The sequence below is a fragment of the Platalea leucorodia genome (genome assembly GCF_965183815.1).
Source record: "Platalea leucorodia genome assembly, chromosome: 12".
NCBI lineage: Eukaryota > Metazoa > Chordata > Aves > Pelecaniformes > Threskiornithidae > Platalea > Platalea leucorodia.
Genome location: NC_138834.1, coordinates 8,642,972 through 8,662,393, shown reverse-complemented (window position 1 = coordinate 8,662,393; position 19,422 = coordinate 8,642,972). Strand labels below are relative to the sequence as shown.

General features: G+C 51.4%; 1 protein-coding gene across 7 annotated transcripts in view; it reads left to right on the top strand.

Moving 5' to 3' along the window:
- The window catches only part of SSH1 (slingshot protein phosphatase 1), a 40,772-nt gene extending 26,562 nt beyond the window's left edge, over window positions 1–14,210 (top strand). For 6 of the 7 annotated variants that reach the window (XM_082325321.1, XM_082325325.1, XM_082325322.1 and 3 more), the window contains 8 exons: window positions 1,307–1,501; window positions 1,744–1,837; window positions 3,227–3,355; window positions 4,507–4,553; window positions 5,911–6,057; window positions 6,755–6,955; window positions 7,889–8,519; window positions 8,987–14,210. In XM_082325321.1, coding sequence (XP_082181447.1) covers window positions 1,307–1,501; window positions 1,744–1,837; window positions 3,227–3,355; window positions 4,507–4,553; window positions 5,911–6,057; window positions 6,755–6,955; window positions 7,889–8,519; window positions 8,987–10,264 — 2,722 coding nt within the window. In that variant the 3' untranslated portion in view covers window positions 10,265–14,210. The remainder of the gene's footprint in view (window positions 1–1,306; window positions 1,502–1,743; window positions 1,838–3,226; window positions 3,356–4,506; window positions 4,554–5,910; window positions 6,058–6,754; window positions 6,956–7,888; window positions 8,520–8,986) is intronic. The other variant, XM_082325326.1, reaches the window with a different exon arrangement.
- Window positions 14,211–19,422: the final 5,212 nt, after the last annotated feature.

Sequence of the window (19,422 nt, the reverse complement as noted above, 5' to 3'; positions counted from 1 at the left end):
GTTAATTAGTTTTATTGAGAAAGAGACTGTCATTTCTGTGAATAAATTAAAAACAAATAAACAAACTGCATTTCAGCATTCTCCATAATTGGTATTTAGTGAGCTGCAGCAGAGATGCTGCTTCCCTGTGTCAGCAGGTAGCAGTACTATAAAGGGACTGTGAGAATCCTGATCCGAAAACAGGATCTTCTGCTTCTGTTCAGAGCAGCTATGTGCTCTTCAGTATAAGGGAAACGGCACTAGTGAGATGAATAAATATGAAAGACCAACTTGAATTCATCAGGCTGCAAACCCAGTCTTTCTTCTTTCTGCATATTTTTCTAACTGGCTGAAGGAGGAGTCTCGGGACCCATTGCCAATCTGATGGCGTTCCCCGTCTTCTGCCTCATTCCTGGGGCCAGGCTGGGGTTCCTGCCGCGCGGAAACTTGCCGTGCCGCCCCGGGTGCCTGTTCACCTTTCAGCTCCTGTCACCCCTCCCATGTGCAGGGATTCCAAAACACTGAAGCAGAGGTGGCTGAATCAGCAGCAGCTGTGCCAGCAAATTCCTCCTCGAAGAGGCTGCGACTCAGCCCCGCAGAGAACAAATGCATCTTTTTTGGCCTGGTCAGTTTGCTGGCTCCTGTTGGAGCCTCGAGAGATCCCTGTCTTTGCGGCATCTGATAGGGAAAAGATACAGATGTAGAGAAGGATGTCGTGCTAGGGATGATTTGGTACAGAAGCAAATGAAGCTCTTGTTCCTGTCAATTTTTAACTCGGCCCCTCCTGTTGGCAACCTTAGATGTGGTTAATGCATTCGGTACAATGACATCTTCGGAGCAGAGCCTTAAAAAAAGAAAAGAAAAAAATGAGGAGAGAAGGAAGGAAAAAGTAATGCTAGAATTTGCAAAAACAAATGACCCAATCTGGGCCTTGTCCCTGGAGCATGTCAGGGGCCAAGAATGCTGGTAAATATGTATTTGACTCCTTGCTGAAGGTGGTTTGAAAATTGTCCACGTTCTTTATTTTTCTTTGGTCTGGCTTTACAAGTTAGCTAATGATTAGATCCCAGAGTGACTTGTGCTTTGTACTTGCCTGTTAATCAGGAGAAGATTTCAGCCTCTGCCTTGGACTGGCTCTTGAGAAGGCCTCCAAGGTGCAGTTTGTGCCCTCTTTGAACTCTGATACAATAAATCTGCTGCTCTTAAAAAGCAAACTGCAACAAGCAGTGCTGAAAATCTTCTTTTCTTCTCTGTGAAAATCTCTCAGATCCTGCTCTGTCTGTTCCTGCTGCTCACATCTGCACAAATTTGTTCTCCAAACTTGCAGGTCTGCTTTACAGATCCTCCATAAAGCCTGTGAAGTTGCAAGAAGGTACAACTACTTCCCAGGTGGGATGGCCTTGGTCTGGGCCACGTACTACGAGAGCTGCATCAGCTCCGACCAGAGCTGCATCAATGAGTGGAACGCAATGCAGGACCTGGAGTCCACCCGCCCCGACTCTCCAGCCCTGTTTGTTGACAAGTCAGTTCTGAGTTATATTAGAAAAAGTTGGCTTGGCTCGCAAGACAAATCTCCCCTTCTCCCTTTTCTTCCTCCGGTGGTTCGTTTCCTTTCTTTTTGTAAATGTCTTCAAATGTTTTTCTTCCATTATTCTCATGAAAATTGCTTTTAAAACAAGTCTTTGCCACCACTCCTCTGTACTGCGTGAGTTGTGCCGTATGTTTACTGCCAGCTTGGAGACATCCTCTCCCTTTCCTTTTCAGGCCAACTGAAAGGGAACGAACAGAACGGCTCATTAAAGCCAAACTCCGGAGCATCATGATGAGCAAAGACCTGGAAAATGTGACTTCTAAGGAGGTAAATATAAAAATTCCTGTTCTCTTATTCTTCCTGCTAGATTCCTTTTCTGGAGAGGGCTGCACTGATGAAGAGACACCATATGACTCGGTGTCACTGGCTTTTGAGTGTGTATTTCCAACTGTTCCGTGAAGGCTCTGCTCTTTGCCTTTGCTATATCTGTTTCTCCAGCAGGGAAGTCGGGGTATTACCAACATCGGAGTGCGTTTTTCAAGACCTTAGTAACAAGTATGTGACTTTCAAGTGCATAGGGCCTGGTTCTCTGCCAACAGAGTGGCATCAGAGGTGATGCCTGCATTACAGTTGGTTGCAGCACATGCAGGCATGTCCAAGCAATGCATCGCAGCCGCTTATTCCTCAGTGTATCCCTGGGAATTACGCAAGCAAAGGCAGCGCTCAAAAGTTGCAGTTGGTGGCTTGAGGCCTCGCAGCTGTTATATGAGTGTCCTGATCTTCGCTTGCTCATGGGCAGCGCAGAGCAAAGTATATGCCTTCCTTTCTCCTTGTCAGCTTCGTTCTAGGGTTTTATTTTCTTTGTTCCTGAACAAATGTCAGAGAGGCTTGCAAACAACATTTTGCTAGGGAGTTTATGGATGGAGAATCACAAGTCAAGGCTAAAGCTGGTTTCGATCCATCCCACAGGCTGGTGTAAATACGTCCAGCCGCAGTGCAGACATACTCAGAGCAAATGGAAATAGTTCTTTTGGGGTTGGGTTTTTGTTTGTCTTTCAAGGGAGGCTATTAACATGCAGGGCTTTCCTTCCTAAAGCTTAGCGCTGAAGGCTTCAGATCCACTCTTGTGTAACAGCAGCGTTACAAGTTGTAGGCGTAAGCTGAGAACTCGTCTGTCTGTGTACGTGTTCTTAACTCGTGGTGCAGTCGAGATGCTTCGATTTTGCTGCAACCGTTTTCCATAGTGGGTTAAACAAAGTTGTGCTGCTTTGCACCGCACCTTCCTGCAGCTGAGGTGCAGTGAGAGGACTGTATGTCTGTGCCCCGGCCTTTTAAAAAGGGAGAGTACTGGAAATCTCTCTTCACCAGCGCTGCTGCCATTATTCACTCCTTGCTTGTAATGGGTTTCATGTTTGTTTGTTAGCTTCTCTCCAAGGTCTTGTTTTTTACCTCTCGAATTATTTTTAAGAAGCAGGCACCCCAAAATGTGGGTTTTGTACTCGGATGTTACCTGAAGCTTTATTTACAGATCTTAAATCTGGGGGCCTAGGATACTTGGAGAGATGCCACGTAGTGAGATTTGTTGTCTCCAAAAGGTCAAATCCCTCTTGCTGTTTTTAATGAAGGACAGAAAAAGCGTTTTGCAGAGGAGTGCCAACAAATGTTCTGTTGAACAGACATGATTCTAGGTGGCATCCTTTGTTTTCTTCTCCACAGATACGAAATGAGCTGGAGAAACACATGAATTGCAACTTGAAGGAATTCAAGGAATTTATAGACAATGAAATGCTGCTTATCCTGGGTCAGATGGACAAACCATCTCTGATTTTTGATCATTTGTATCTGGTAAGCTGCTATGTTAGGAGCTCCAGAATAGCAGGAGGCTCAGTGGGAGTGATCTGACAAGTCACTGGACTCGGGGGAAGCTGGATTTGGTGTCAAGGCTGACTTGTGCAGTATGAGCAAGAGGTACAGCCCGCTATCCCGCCCTCTGTGCAGACTTTACTCCAGGACCCCTATTGCTTGTAAAAGCCTGCAGTAGAGAAGCCCTTTTTTCTAGCTGCGTTCCTGTTTCTGGGACTTGATTTGATGGTTCTTTCCTGGCAGGTTGATCCTGCTTCAGGACATACCATGGCATAGCTCAAGTTCTCTCTGTGCACGCTCATTTTCTGTTTCTAGCAGTGGAGATTTTCTTTTACGACAAACAAAGGGTCTAGCTGCGGATGCTGCCTCAGTGCTCTTTGATTAGGGTCGTTGTATTGTTTTTCTCGACTGAGCCTATGAAGTTCTGTTTGCATGGCCAGAACTGTGCGAGGAATAAGGTTGAAGGTGATGTGCTCTTCCAGCTTGTGCAAAAGCAGAGCGCGATGCGTGTTTCGTCTGATCTTTTGCCACTAGATGGTACTCCAAGCAAAACCAGGCACTGCCATCTGGAACAAAGACTTGCTTGAGATGAACACATTTGTGCCTGTTATGCTTGTTTGTTTTTTTTTTTTCTTTTCTGGAGAGACTTAGGGGAAGTGCTCATGCTTGAGGGCAAAACCTGCTTTTTAAACCCTTTTTAGCTTTGTTTTGCAAGTATGGGGGGGATTCAAGGTGTAACCATGCCCATAACTTTCAGGATTTGCCTCACTTCTCATATACCCGTGATCCCAGTCATGCCACACATCATCGTTTTCTTCGCCTGCATTATTTATCTCTGTGGTTAAAAACCCAGAGTGGCCGGGGGCAGTGATTTGGGATGTGCTCTGTGACATGCTGGCCGAGAACTAACTCCTTAAGTGAGGACGTAATGCCCTTGTCCCCTCCTTCAGGAGGTCCCTGCCTGTTCAGGACAGGGCATCTCTGTGCTGAGCTGTAGCGCTGGCTGCAGTGATGCCATGCTGCTGTTTCAGAGGCTGTTACCAATATTTCAGCGAGGCTGGGGGATTGCAGAACCTTAGGAAAGAGGGAGGGTCTTAGGCTCCTTTGAAACGTGTGTTTTGTGGCTGTTGCAGGGGTCCGAGTGGAACGCCTCCAACCTCGAGGAGCTGCAGGGCTCGGGGTGAGTACTGTGCCTTTCAGGCACCAGCTGCAGACTCTGGAACCTCCCGTTGTTTGCCTTTCACTTACATTCAGGTCTCTTGAGCTGTTCTACGTTTGTAGACTGTAGGGATGAGTTTGGGCCCATTCCCAGCCATGTGGGTAACTTACCGGCACGACCTTGGTCAAGAAATCTTTTCTACCTCGTTTCTATCACTCACGTGTAGAGTGGAAATAAAAAAAAACCTTCTTGTTTGTGAAGTACCTCAAGATCTCTGAACCCCCCCAGTGTGTAGCAGCCGAGCATGAAATGGCCATACATGTTGTTGTGTCAGGTGTGAATTCCTGCAGGCTGCAGAAGAGCAAATATTCCAGTGCTAAGCTTAGGAAAAACTCTATCTAAACGGAGCAGAACTTCCTGTGGATGAGCAATCTCCATCTCACCTGCCCAGACAGGCAGCTGCAGGGCTGTCTTTCACCACGCTCTCATCACCGCACCACTTCTTGGCTTCATTTACTTTCACGCTTTTTGGACGAGTGAGAATTTTGCATATAAATATTTGTTGCTTGCCCAAGGCGTACACCAACCCTGATGTGAGAAACTGAAAAATATTGCTCAACAGCATGACTAAAAATGTTTAATTTGGAGTCCTTGAGAACAGATGTCTGAACATCTTTGAACAAGTAAATCAACCAGTGTGCTAATACTTTTGATCTATGGGGAAGGCATCTTGACATGCAATGTCTAAAAGTCAAAGCTGGACAAATGCTGAAACAAATATCCTGTGTCTTTGATTTGTCTGAATGATAGGAGGCAATAAATCAATATGGGCATTCGTTCTGCCCGAGTACATTGTAATCCCTGCTGTAATATTTGGCAGGAATCAAGAGATACCATGTGACTTTCATTTCATATTTTTGGTCAGAAAGAAGAGAAAAGGATGATTTTGCAGCTAAAGCCTGCAGTTGAAAATTGCGATTCCCGGGGTGTGTTCCCAGCTCTTGCCCAAACGAATCACTTGCAGCTGATGCGCTTTTCTTCTTTCAGCATCCCAGGAGCTGTGTGTGGCACACAGTGAGGAGTTTCTGATTAGGTTACAAAGCCTCAGCAGATGGGATAAAATAAACTTCCTTCTGTGCCCGAGGTCTTTTGTTGCTTTGAACGGGATGTGCCGGTGGTGAGAGATGGGTGAATGGGCAGGCCCCACACCTCACGTGCGTGACCTGTGGCACTGGGCATCCCGGGGGTTCGGGATTAGGGCTGTGGATAAAAATCTTACAGTTCATGTTGTGTCAGATTTCATGGACTTCACAAGGTATGTCAGTTCCCTTTCATGACCATGGCACTTGAACTTTATTTTTCTTTTCGTTCTCCACAGCATTGACTACATTTTGAATGTGACCAGGGAAATTGATAACTTTTTCCCCGGTTTGTTCGCATATCACAATATCCGAGTGTATGACGAGGAGACAACAGACCTCCTGGCTCACTGGAATGAGGCGTACCACTTCATAAATAAGGCCAAGTAAGTGAACTGGGAGACACAGCTTAGTGTGAGAGCACATCCGAGCCACGGGGTCTGACACCGTGCCCTACGGGTTTCATCCAGCACGGAGCTGGGACCCCCTGAACCCACACCACCACTGAAGGAGGCAACAGGGCTTTTGCATTACTGCTTTTGCCAGAAGTTTTCTGTGTCCCTGGAACTTCCCCGTACCACATCTCTTCCTGTACTGGCATTAACCTGTTCCTAGCCTATGATGTTTTTTATTATTATTATTATTTTGTTTTGCTTCCAAAAGGAAATGAGGACATTTCCTCTTCTCAAGAAGTCCTGGAAATACTCCAACACGTGTCTGTGTTGCACGAGCCCCAGCTGTCTCTGCAGACAAGAGGCGGTGACAGAGCCCATCAAACTCTGCTGGGCTCTTACACTCAGGTTGTTCCTGCTTATCCCTCTATCCAAAGACTCGGGCAGGCAGGAGGCTTCATGGTGGTCTCTGAAATGGCAGCATGATTGAAGTTGCCCTTCTCTAACTCCTGACTTTTCTGGAGAGAGATTCTTCTCATGGCCCACTGAGTCCAAAACATTTCTCACTTACTGAGCCGTGGTGTTAGGGTGGTCAGGAGGACAAAGTACTGTCCCTCCACTGTGTAAAATGGTAACGACAGATACCATAACCAGAAAGATAAGACATATTTTCCTGTTTGTCCTTCTGCAGAAAGAATCATTCCAAGTGCCTGGTGCACTGCAAAATGGGTGTGAGCCGGTCAGCATCTACTGTTATAGCTTATGCAATGAAGGAGTTTGGCTGGTCACTGGAAAAGGCCTATAATTATGTGAAGCAAAAACGCAGCATTGCAAGACCGAATGCAGGCTTCATGAGACAGCTTTTGGAATATGAAGGCATTTTAGATGCGAGGTAAGGTGACAGGATGAGCGGAAAGGTGACCTGCATGAAATAAAGGAGCTCATTGTAGGCAACCTCTCGTGTTTTTGTGTCACGAAACATTAATCGATCTCCATGGAGTTTCAGGCAACAGGTTCTTCTGCTGACGTCTTGCACGCACACGTGTCGTGCTCAAAGGTGCTGTCAGAGTGTGCGTGGTGCTGTCGTCTGAAGGGTCCTTTTTCAGAAGGGCAGATGCAGAAGCCTGGGCTAATTGTGTTTTTTCTAAACCTTTTCCATGCCAGGCCTCCCTGAATGGAAATTAGCTGTCTTCTAGGGCAATCTGCTCTGGTTTAATTCAGCGAGGGTTTCTCTGCATTTGGGAAGCATGTTTGTATTTCTCAGCAGCCAGTACTGTTCAGCGAAACATTGTTCGTGTTTTATGAGGCAGAACTGAGCTCAGGCAGTGTTGGAGGCAAATCATTTTCAGTTCTGGGTGACCATGCCAATCACAAGTCTTTGTCATTGCAAGTGTTGTGGCATCTAATAAGGGTTTCTGCATGCTCCGCTTGGCCTCTGCTCTACTGGGGGAAGAGGAGGAAAAATTTTCACTCTGGTTGAGCAGGAGCTGTGCCATGAGACGTGCAGAGATGTTGGTTCAGAGTGTTTTGCTCTGACAGAGGGCTCTGTGCCCCTCTGCCCTGAGGGGCTCCTCCCCAGGGCTGTTCCCATCGTGGGTGCAGTGCGGGGCACTGCTGTGAGTCTGCTGGGCCACAGAGACTCTGGAGCGGGCAGGCAGCAGGGACAAAATCCTGACGCTAGAGATGGTTTTGTCCAAGTGGGACCGCAGGGTTGGACCCAGCGGTCAGCCTTTCGCTTCCAGGTTGTGGAGAGGGAGGGACGTTCCTGGAACCGAGCATCCTACAGTTCAACAGTAGTCACTTGTGTCTTTGTCCTTTCCCTCAGCAAGCAGCGCCACAATAAGCTGTGGAAGCAACAGGCAGAGAGCAACCTACCCCAGAACACAGATGGCACCACGGGGTCAGGCGACTTCTTACTCGAGAGCTTAGACATCGACCTAGAAAATCGCCTGGCTGACCTGGACACGCCTTCGCAGTCAGCGTACCTGGACAACCGCGCCGGCACAGATGTGTCTGTGGGGTTTAATTACTGCTTCCGTCGCCTCTCGGACACGCTGCTGGAGAACAAGATCCCCAGTGACAGGGAGGGCTTTTTCCACGTGGAGGAGCTGGAGCGAGATGTGCTTGTGGAGCGCACTGCCTCGCTGGTGGGACAGCCTCCATCCGCGCCCTTGGAGGGGAGGCTGCTGGAAACAGCGAAAGCCCTGGAGACAGCGGAGCCGCTGGCAGAGCTGAGCAGTTTCAGCGAGAAGGAGGTGAAGAAGAAACTGGACTTCAGCCCCAGGAAGGGAAGGATAGTGCTGGGCCCCGGGGACCCAGGGGAGGACGGTGTCAGGGAGGAAAATCCAATGGAGAAGTGGAAGCGGCGTTTGTCCATGCACAAGGAGGAGAGCAGGCTTAATAGAGAGAACTTGAATAACAACAACAGCAAAAGGAGTTGCCCAGAGGATTTTGAGGTGCGTATGGAGTTGAAATGTAGGTGATTAGCATGGCTGACTTTACTGCAAGTGAAACTGCTCTTCTCATCTTCATAGCACAGTTTCATTTGACTTGGATAAAGCCTTTCATTCCATGATGAGCTTCTTCCTTTTCGAAGTGCTTCTGAACATGGCTTTGCTTGCCCAAGCTATGGATTTAGATGCCAGAGAGAGAGCGCACACATGTGAGTGCCCTATAAACTGCTTTGGGCAACTCGCTTGCATGACCATCACTTGAAACGGTAGGTATTCTTCCATTGAAGATACTGTCTGCTGAGAAAGTATGTGGCTTTTGTTCCTGCTGCAGGGCCTTAAGAGAAGTGGAAAGGGGCTTCGATTCAAATCCGCGTGGCTGTAAATATATCTTGTGGTCTGTGTCTCTCGCTCTGCTTATTGCTGATGTCTTGTTCTGTGCATGTTTATCTGTACCTGTTTTCTTTTTGCAGCATGATGCCGTATTTGGGATCCTCAGTAAGGTCAAGCCTTCCTATCAGTCTTGCACTGACTGCATGTATTCCTCGGCCAGTTTGTCTCCTGACTCCTTTGGGGAGCAGTGCGAAAAGTTGAACCCCAGCACTGCGCGTCGCAGCACCACCATCTGCACGCAGCCAGCCCTCCTCTCCCACATCAATTCCAACTTGGCGGACCACCTGCCCAGCAAGGTGCACTCGGAGGAAGCAATCAGAACTAAAAATAATGAGGCTCCGCTTCCTCTGTCAGCAGGAACTGGTACTTTGGAGGCTGGCACTTGCAAATCGCTCGATCAACACTGCAGCATTTTGGAGAAAGGAAAAGATGCACCAAAAACTCCGGTCAAAACTCTGCGGCCCAGGAGAAACTCACACTGTGACAAGAGCCTCCTTAACGCAGAAGTGGTAAAAGAAGAGTCTCTAGCCAGAAAAGATAGCAAACCTACCAAGGATCTGAAGTACTTGTTGTTCAGCAAAGACTTGGAAAAGCCGAGTGCAAACAGTTACTTGATGCAGCATCAGGAGTCTCTTATTCAGCTGCAGAAAGCAGGCTTGGTTAGGAAACACACCAAAGAGCTGGAGCGGTTGAAAAGCCTGCCCTCGGATGCCTCGTCGCTGCTCAGAGAGAGCCCCCTGAGCAGAGTCGACTCCGGCATTGCGGAGGAAGGTGAGGGTTTGATTTCACATCACGGCCTTGTACCTCTCCTGGGACCAGCCCCGTTGATACCCGAAGATGCAGAAAACGATGTGGAGAAGTTAGAGGTGAAACACGTCTTGGAGGGGATCTCTCAGAAAACCTCCACGCCTGTCGTGTGTCGGTTGGAGCACACGAGCAGTTTCACCAAGGACTTCTTGAAGACCATCTGCTACACTCCCTCCTCCTCCCGGAGCTCCAACCTGACGCGCAGCTCCAGCAGCGACAGCATCCACAGCGTGCGGGGCAAGCCCGGCCTGGTGAAGCAGCGAACTCAGGAAATTGAGACCAGGCTGCGTCTGGCTGGCTTGACTGTGTCTTCTCCTCTGAAAAGGTCCAATTCTCTTGCCAAGCTAGGATGTCTTAACTTGTCCTCTGAGGACTTATCGAGTGACATAGATGTGTCAACCATAACAGACTCCAAAGAGGCCGTTTCAAGCGAGTCTTCCGTGCTCTGTGAGCCACAATCCACGCTGAGGAGTGCAGACGTCACCTCCAAACTGGCAGCGAAGCCAGCGGTTGGAAACTTGAAGAACACACTTTGGATGGGCAAAAGTTGATGCCTTCTGCGGGGGGAGGAGGGGGTGGATTTGGGGGGTTTTATGGCATTTATTCATTGCACCGATGCAGTTTTGTCATCTGACTTGCAGTAGTTCATCTGATGCCACCTCTTCTTCCCCTCCTTGTACTCTAAGTGGGGAGAAAAAAAACATAATGGGTCATGATGAATGGCACAAGGGAAAATAAAATGTATTGCATGGCTTAGAAGAGGACTGTGTGTGTGAATTGCCTGTTGTCCTGCAGGATGCTATTTCTAGTACTGTTTGCCAAGTATAATAATGTGTTTCTGTGTGTGTGTATATATAGATAGATATTTGTGTCTATTTATCTATCTATCTATATATATAAAATGCTGAAATATTCTGTTTCAGACTCAACAAAATAATTAGTCATGACTTTTTTTTTTTACAGAACAAACACAAGTCTCCAGTTAAAACAGGGCACTTGTGGAAAAATCCTTAAAATGGTGACATGAACACTACCTCTGTTCTTGCTGACTTTTAGTCTTGGTTTGTTGTTTGTTTTTTTTTTAAAAAAAGGCTTTTCCCACAATACTTAGTGTTGTTTGAAGGTATTCCCTTAACGTTAACTGTAAAGGGCCTGGAGGAGTATGGAGACAGAGGCTTTACCGCACCGAGTGACTTAGCTGTGAAGTGAAGGAGTATCGAGCTGTGTTCGTGTTGACTGTGTGACTTGCTGGTGTTAGTCCGTCTTCGCTGCGTGACCGGGTGAATTGTCGTAGTCTCATGTTGGTGCTGGAGTGACACCCAGGCTGTGTCGTTGTCGCAGGCTTATGCTCCCGTGGAGAGGCGTCTTGTTCTTTGGCTGTTTTTGCTGTCGTCGTGGTTTGTAGTGTCCCAGTACTAATGACGAGCCTGGCCAGTAAGTGACCGTGGACCCTAGTGAAGCTTTGTGTATTGCTGTGTCAGTGTCGTGGATCCTGTCTTGGGGACCCTTCTTCATCGGGCTGTTGGTGGCACGCCAGGGCGGCGAGATGGCCGAGGAGGGACGGCTCTCCTGGTGTCCCACGCATTCGAAATCCCAGTAGGCAATAGGTGAACGTGTGTCTTTTCTGATTATTGCCGTTCGTTTTGGTAGAACGGTTCCTGAGCGTCCTTGGTTTGCCAGCAGCCTGGGAAGCTGTTGATGAAGTCCAAGGGGTTATTTATGCTGGGAGTCAGGAGGCTGGGTGGCCCCGGCGTGGGGAGCCAGGGCGTACGTGTCCCAGCTCTTGCAGGGCTGCACCAGCCTCCTGCCAGGGGTGACAGAGGCGTAAATCCTGCTCTCGGGAGGGTGCATCCTCTGGGGCGAGCAGTCAAACAGAAATACGGGCTTGCTCCAAAGAAAGAGAGGGATATTGAAGGTGCGGGTGAGATCTCCTTTCAGAGGAAAGCTGACATGACCTGCAGGGGTGACAGCGGGGCTGCCCGTGCTCTCCCTCGGCGAGCCCATGGTGCTGCATGCTCTGCAGCAGTCGTAGCCGAGGAAGCGCATCCCTTCCCGTGCCAGAGGCCGGCTCTCGGCGACCGGTCTCGGACCGGTGTCACCATGCACTCCTCTCCTTGCTGCCCTGCTGTGGGAGATGCTTGAAACACAGCAGTTCACCAATGCTCTATGAAATGCACATTTTCTTAGAATATTTTGGGCAGCCAGCCAGGTCGAGAACTGCTCTGTGCGAGATGCGTTGGCCAAGTCAGGAGGGAAGAGCTTGAGAAGCGTGTAGGGGACGTGCTCCAAACCTTGGTGCTCTCCGAGTCCCATCTGAAGCTGTGCTGGCTGCTTGTGCCTCCGGTGTGATATTTTGAAGCAGGCTTGGGGGTCAAAATGGACCTTGGGTGTCAGTGATAGCACACGGATGGATTTGCTCGTTTAGCGGCCAGGCTGTGAGTGCGAGATCTCCATCAAAAGCCATTCTTAAAAAATCCCCTTCCTGAGGTGAGGGGGAGAGCAGAGCTGCAAGCAATCGTTCTCAGAGTCTGTAGTCATCAAAAATCCACTGCCTTGAGAGAGGGAGCCACGTCGTTCACTGTCCGAAATGCCCAGAGGTTACCTTTTTTTCCTTAAGCATAAGACCCCACATTTTTATATTAACAGCGTGAGGAACTGTAGGGACTGGCAATCAGTAAATAAACGTCCCTCCTTAAAGAGTCTTAAATTTGATGTACATTTTTAGCTTAAGGCACGCTTCCTGTTTCACCCATGAAAGCTGGTTTGAAGCAAAAGCTGCTGCGCGAGGGGACCCTGGCAAATGTGCACAAGCTTTTTCTTTTTAGTGCTGAGAAAACACTGGGTCGTCTTCAGAGTAGGACTGAAATACCCTCTACCCGATGGCGGCGTACCATGGGCGCGTGTGCAAGTCCAGACCTGCAATAAATTTCCTAGCTTTGTATCATCTTTACTCTCCTTGTTTACACCCAGATTCTGATTTGTGAAAAGGAGCAGGCGGTGGGGGCACACGGGAGGCCCCAGGGCCGTTTGATGCCCGCGGGGCTCGGAGCAGCCGCCTGCGAGGGCCTTTGTGCCTCCTGCCCGGCGAACCTCTGCCTCGCAGCGCTGCGCTCAGGTTTGATCCCAGCAGTTTGATCGTCAGCCTCGGCTTGCAAGGGCTGTTTGCATGGTTATTTTTCTCTGCTATGTGTTACACCGGCACCTTTCTCAGCGCTGCAGATGCTTCCCATTGCTGCCCGGCCAAGGGGAGAAGGGGGGGGGGGGGGGGTCGAATTTGAATAAATTCAGAAAAATTCCGTTAACTGATGCAAGCGAACGTATCTATTTCCTTCCTGTTTTCTTGAGTGCCTGCCAAGTTCTGCTGTGCACGAACCACTGCTTTCCCGGGGCATAGCTCAGCGCTGACCGCCTTCCCCCTGCCTGTCCCTCGGACTCAGCTCTCGCTGGACCAACCCCACCGCTCCGCTCGTTGGGCTTGGGGCTCCGTCGCTGCGTCGTCGCGACGCTGTCGGGATAGAGGCACGGTTTAGTGGGAGTCGGTCTCAAAGCCAACGTGCGCTAGAAGCACTACTGTGCCATTTTGAAGGTTTTTGTAGCCAAACCTACGATGCTTGCAAACTTCATTAGATTTGTTGCATGAGAAGGTAGATGTGTTTGTCCTCTCCCACGTATTGTAATTGTTCTTTTACAATTGAGTGCCTTAATAATAGTTTACAAATACTGTGTATTTATGCTGAGCTGTTAAACTCTGCTGTTTGCTGTTCTCTTGTTCTCTTTTTTTTTTTTTTGGTGTTTTCGGTGGCAGTGAGACCGTTACTACTTCTGCATATCGACCTCCCGGCCCCGCTGAGCTCAGCACCGCTAACCACTTCCCCTCTGCTCTCTCTATGGTGAAACCAAAGGGCTGCGTCGAGACGCGGCCGTGCCGGCTGCAGGTCCCGGTGCCCCCATTTATCTATGCATTGCCGCAGAAACGCGGATGGGGGGGGGTGTCCGGGGAGACGTCCCATCGACGGCCGCGCTTTGCTCAGCGGATTGCTGGGTGGGAATCCACACCCAGTCCCATTCTGCCAGAAAACCCCGAAATGCACAAAACTGGCACCTTATTTCCAGTCCAGGCTTTGTCGGTCTGTGTGATAGCAATAGCCGTCCTCCTGGTTGTCCTTTCCATTACGGTGGTGGTTGGCTGGGTCCCGTCCCGCCGTCCCCCTTGCAGGCATCGCCTGCTCTCTGCCGGGGAGCCAGCTCCCGACCCGGGAGGTGGAGACCGTCCTGGTTAGACCCTGACCACAGACCCGGAGAGGAGGGGTGGGTGAGTAACGTGTAGCTGTTCCAGTGCATTGCTGTACTCTATGATAACAATGTTCCTTTTATTTCATGGTATTTCTTAATTCTGGTTTTATATTTAAATATGCAGTATCTTTTGTACTGTACGTTCGCGGTAGGGGATGCATAATGCACTTTTTTTTACTTTTGTTTGTAAAAATGTACTGTATATTTTATGTGCTTCTTGTGAGAAAAATAAACTTTTTTGTTTTCCTTTTACAACTGAGCTTTGCAGCGTTTTTGGAGGTGGGGAAGGATCAGCCCGGCCGTGGGGAACAGGCCCCACGGCGGCGGGAGGGAGAGGAAAGAAAAGGAGGCGACGGGCGCGTACCATGGGAGCAGCAGCCCGGCTCTCGCGGTCCCCTGCCCCGTGTTATCTCTTCCCGGCTGTCCTGGCTGCGCTCCCCTTTTTTGGGGTCCTGGCTGTTTTCTGCCGCCCCTGAAGGCCGGGTCGGGAGATGCCTTTGTCCCTCTCGGTCGTGTCCGTGCAGCGCTGGACGTGTTTCAGCTGCCCTGCTGGGACGGTGAGCGCTGCAGAGCCACCCGAGCCGCGGCGTGGGCTCACTTGCCGTTTTTTTAAGGGGAGAAGGGAACAAAATAGAAATATGCTTAATTCGTGGAGGCAGGAGTAGAACTGAAATTTGTAATTCTCTGCCCAGCCTCTTTTCAGAGACCCCAGGCTGGGTTTAAGGAGAAGCGGCTCGCGTTGCGGTGCGCGTTCCCCGGCACCGAGCGGGTGTTGGCAGCGGAGCCGTCCTGCATGTGAAAGCAACGCCTGCACCGTGCTGAGCCCTCCCTGCGCGGCGCACGGAAAAGTACTTATTTGGAGAGGGGCTTGGTGCTACCGCAGCGATGTGGGCTTTTTAATTCCCACAGACCTGTGCTACAGTGTCCTCCGAAAAGCAAATCCCCAGCATGAAAGCCGAGGAGCTAAACCCTGGGATGCAGCTTCTCTGCTCTGAGCTGATCCTGCTGCTGCCCCACGATCCACCCGAGGTGGGACCGGCCCTTCCCGGGCATTCACCAAATTTTGCCTTTAAAGGCAAACAGCGAGCATCTGTCTCGTGTGCCTGCGAGGAGTCTTGTTACTGCCTGGGATTGTTTTTGCTCTCAAAGCTGCTTCAGGGAGCAACATGTCAGTGTTTACCTTGGCAGGGTAGCAAAGCGCAGGCTGGGGATGCTCTCCAGCTTTGGCACACTTGCTAATTGCCTCAAAGAGTCGTTAACCCCCACCAGAAATATTTGCTTTTTAGGGTTCTTTTGGGTTGATTTGGCTTGGAGTTGGCAGCTGACTGTCACCCATCAGTCGAGCGCAGCAAAGCGTGATTTACTGCCTGCCCTCCCTGCCCCGGCACTCAGCCCAGCCCCCCCGAGGAGCTGCAGCCCCCTTGCCGGGTGCGGCCAGCCGGACCTGGGCAGGAACCGGCTGCTGGGGTCCCTGGGGGCTCTGGATGAGGCCCCGGCAGGATTTTCCAGCCCCGGCAGGATTTTCCAACCCCACTGAGTGTCGGGGCGATGCCTTTAGGCTGGGGCCAGTGGGCAGCTCGCTGGGGGCTGGTTGCAAACTCTTTAGGCTGGCACGGGGGTAACTTAGCCCCAGCTAACTTCGTGATGCTCATTTGCCAAATCCTCACATGCACAGAGCTCAGGCCACAAACGCATCGGGGTGAATTAAGTGACTTAAGTCCTACCGCAGCCTTAGCAGAGGCCAGGTTTGATTCTGGAACGATACGGGTGCAGCGATGCGCTGTGTGAGAGCAAGGGGCTGGGGAACGTCTGCCTGTCGCCTCGCAGCTGAGTGTCACCCTGGAGCCGTACGTGGCACGTGCTGGCTGATGCCGCTTCGTGTCGCTGGCACGTTTCTGGCCTGCAGGCACAGCTTTGCAGGGACTCGCGCTGGGAAAATAATCTGTAAATGATGGAGGATGGAGCCCTGGGCTCCCTGGGATGGGTTTGTGAGGGTTTTGGTCTTCCCCTTACAACCGAGCACGTCTCCGGTGGAAGCATGGCTCTTCCCCCACGGAAGCAGGAGCAGGGTGCTGAGCCGGTCTGCTGCTGCGCGGGCAGGTACCCGCTGCGGGAGCTGCAGCATCAGGAGCTGGAACCGGCGTCTGACACCTCCCTGATCAAGGACAGAGACCCTGGGCTGAGTCGCCCCGGCACAGAGCGCTTGGCTTTGTGTCAAGGCCTTCCGAGAGTTGCCCAGACATGCTTACATGCTGACACACGAAGGAAAACAGTGGGAGCGAGTGTGTGTATGTAGATACAACTTTTACACCCTGGGGTTAACTCTCCAGCGCTGAGCCACCGCAGAGCTGGAAAGCTTGTGCTGCGCTGGGAGCCCCAGAGGCTCCCGCACGCCAGAGCTCCAGTTTGGGGAGACAACAGCTTTCTCGCTGTAGCGTGCTTTTGAGGTCCTTGGGACAGAGTCTGTCCCTTAGCCAACGCCATTTTGGGGTCAGATGTTTGCTGCTAGCTCATTTAATTCACGCTTCCCATGGCTGATTCACAAGACGATGCTCCCTGCTCATCTTGGCTTCCCAAAGATGGAGATCTCCCCACCGTAGCTGTTTGCAGGTTTGCATCTCAAGAGTTGCACGTGAGAGGTTACACGTTGGAGAGGCACCACGAGGCAGGACCGTGAAACAGCTGGAGGGGGCCCTGTGACTGCCGGTGAGTTTGTGTGTCTTTTTTTTTGTTCTTGTTTTGATTGAAAGTTGGTTCTTTACGGAGCGGTTCTTGTTATGGCTGAATGTTACATCCTGTTGTGATGTTGCTATGGCAAAGCCAGGCAACATCTGGAGCAACACAAATTCTCTCCGGCGACCGTCGGAGGGTTTATTTATAGCCTCGCTGGCGAAAGGAGATGCCTGAGCATGAAGCCTCCGTGGACAGCCCATGGCGGGAGCAGCCTGGCACGGGGTGTCCTCCCGGCTGGGACTGAGGTGATGGGAGGACGGGAGGTCTGGCCGGGGCCCTTGCCTCACCTGCCCGGTGGAGGAGCCCGCAAGCGGTACCGAGCAGTAATCAGAAAGGAGCAGATCTCCTCAAGGACCCTCCGACTCCGTTCTTTGCTCCTGATGGGAGGAAGGTGGCTCCCTACCAGCATTTCCAGTTTCACGTTGGGGTTGGGTGACCACAGGGGGGGTGAGCAGCTATTGTAACGATGTTATTGGGGGACAAGATGAGGTTTGGCAGGTGAGCGGGGCTGTTTTTAGTGAACAAAGCAATGCACACAGAGAGGGAACAGGAAGGACGCAAAGGGCCACCGCTGCACTTCGACACCGGCAGCCTGCTGCAGCAAAGAGGAGGAGCTGCTGCTCTGGCAGTGGGTCTCCAGCTGCCTGCAGCCCCAGGATGATGCCTCTCTCTCTATTTACACTGAGTCATGGCTCCACGGCCATGCTGGCCTCTAAAGAGGTAGAAATGTAAATGTTTTTCTAAGCAGAAACTGAGAGTCGGCAGTGCCGATGTGAGAGGAGCTGGTTCCTGCAACGGATGGAGGGGCAGGGGACGCGGGGCTGCAGCAGGCGCGGGCCGAGCTGCGCTGCCCGTGGGGCTCCCTCCCTGTCCAGCCATTGCAAACGTGCTGCCGTCTGGCGTGCCTGCGGTGGCAGGTCCTCTCTGTCTGTGCCCATACACACAGGCGCGTTTTGTATCGATAGCAGCAGCTCTGCTGCTTCAGCCAGGGGAGGTGCTCGGCCGGGGAGCAGCTGATGAGCCCGTCGGGTTTGCTCCAGCCTCGGCCCTCGCTCTGGGCGTTGCATATTCCCTAAAAGTCTCTTCCTCTCTGGTTTGAAGGATGGGTTGGGGCGATGCTGGTGCAGCTGCCATTTCCTTTTATGCAGACGGTTCAGGAGCAGAAACCGCGTTGGTGTCAGGCTTTCCCGAGTGTTTAATAAGCAGCTCGCAGGAAAGCGGTGCAAAGCGCTGCAGAGCAGGGCAGGGCAAACCCAGGTCCAAGGACCCAGCTGTGCAGCTTCCACACCAGCCCTGGGCTCTACGATCCCCATGCAGGGCAAGCCAAAAAAACCAAGACGGTATCCCTAAATCAGGATGGTTTGTGAGGAACCCAAAATGTATTTGGCTTTGGCATGGGGGGGCCAAGGGCGTTGGCTCAAGGGGAAAAACCCCAAATTATTGATCAGGTCATCGTGCCCATGTCAAGCGTGCCTGAGTCTGGCGAGTTTATGCCACGGAGAGGTGACTTGGCTTTAAAATTCATCACTCACACAACTGTCGGCAAATCTTGCTGCCGCATTTCACTACCTGGCGGGATCAGTGCCGCGAGGTCCCTCCTCACCGCCGGCATCAGCAGGGAGCATCGCCTGCTCCTGGTGCGGCTTGGGAGCCCGGCCGCCGGCCCCGGTCCTGCTGGGAAGCGGTTGTGTTTGTTTTGGGCAGCCTCAGCAGGGATTTAAAACTTCCAGTAGTAACAAATGGTGTTTTGTCTCGCTGCAGAGTCACTCTGCAATGTGCATTGATAAAAAACCGTCCCTGCAAGGGGGCCTGGTTGGCTCCTGGGCTGATAAGGGCTGGCATAACCGTCGTCCCTCGCTCCTGGGCAGTGGCCGGCGCTCGCTCCTGAGCCGGCTCACAGAACAGGGGACAAGGTGGTGGCATCATGAGAGACCATGGTCTCACAAACCATCACCCATGCAGCCCGTGTGAGTGTGTAAGCTGTGCTCAGAGGGCTCCTGGGGTCCCTGGGGGCTCTGGATGAGGCCCCGGCAGGATTTTCCAGCCCCGGCAGGATTTTCCAACCCCACTGAGTGTCGGGGCGATGCCTTTAGGCTGGGGCCAGTGGGCAGCTCGCTGGGGGCTGGTTGCAAACTCTTTAGGCTGGCACGGGGGTAACTCAGCCCCTGCTGGGAAGCAGCTCCCAGCTCAGCCCCGGCACCGCGGAGGTGCCCGCGCAGGCTGTGCCGCTGCCTGCGTCTCTTTAGGGACCGTCTAGGTGTTTTCCTGCATCCCGCCTCGGGATGCTTCCCCGGATCGGGCTCAGGCAGCCGGCACCTCATGCACCATAAAAGGCAAAGCACTGGGCAAGAGCCGCTGGGGTGGGAGCCGTGGTGGCCGCTGCGGCTCACTGCAATGCCAGGCATCCCGGCTGTGTATAAACGGATTAGAGCCCTCCAGCTCTCCCGCTCCCCCTCCTTCTGGAGAGTTTACAGGAGCCCGTTTGGCAGAAGGATTACCCAAAGGGAGGAACTTTCTGCTTGGAGGGTTGTTTTGACAAATGCCCAGAGCATTAATAGGGATTTTTGATAAGTTATGTATTGGAGTTTCCTAAGGGAAACTTGTTTCTGAAGCTGCTGTCGGGCTTCTCTGTTTATCTCGGGTAGTCTTTTTTGTGTCACAGCAATTCCCTTAGCAATAACAT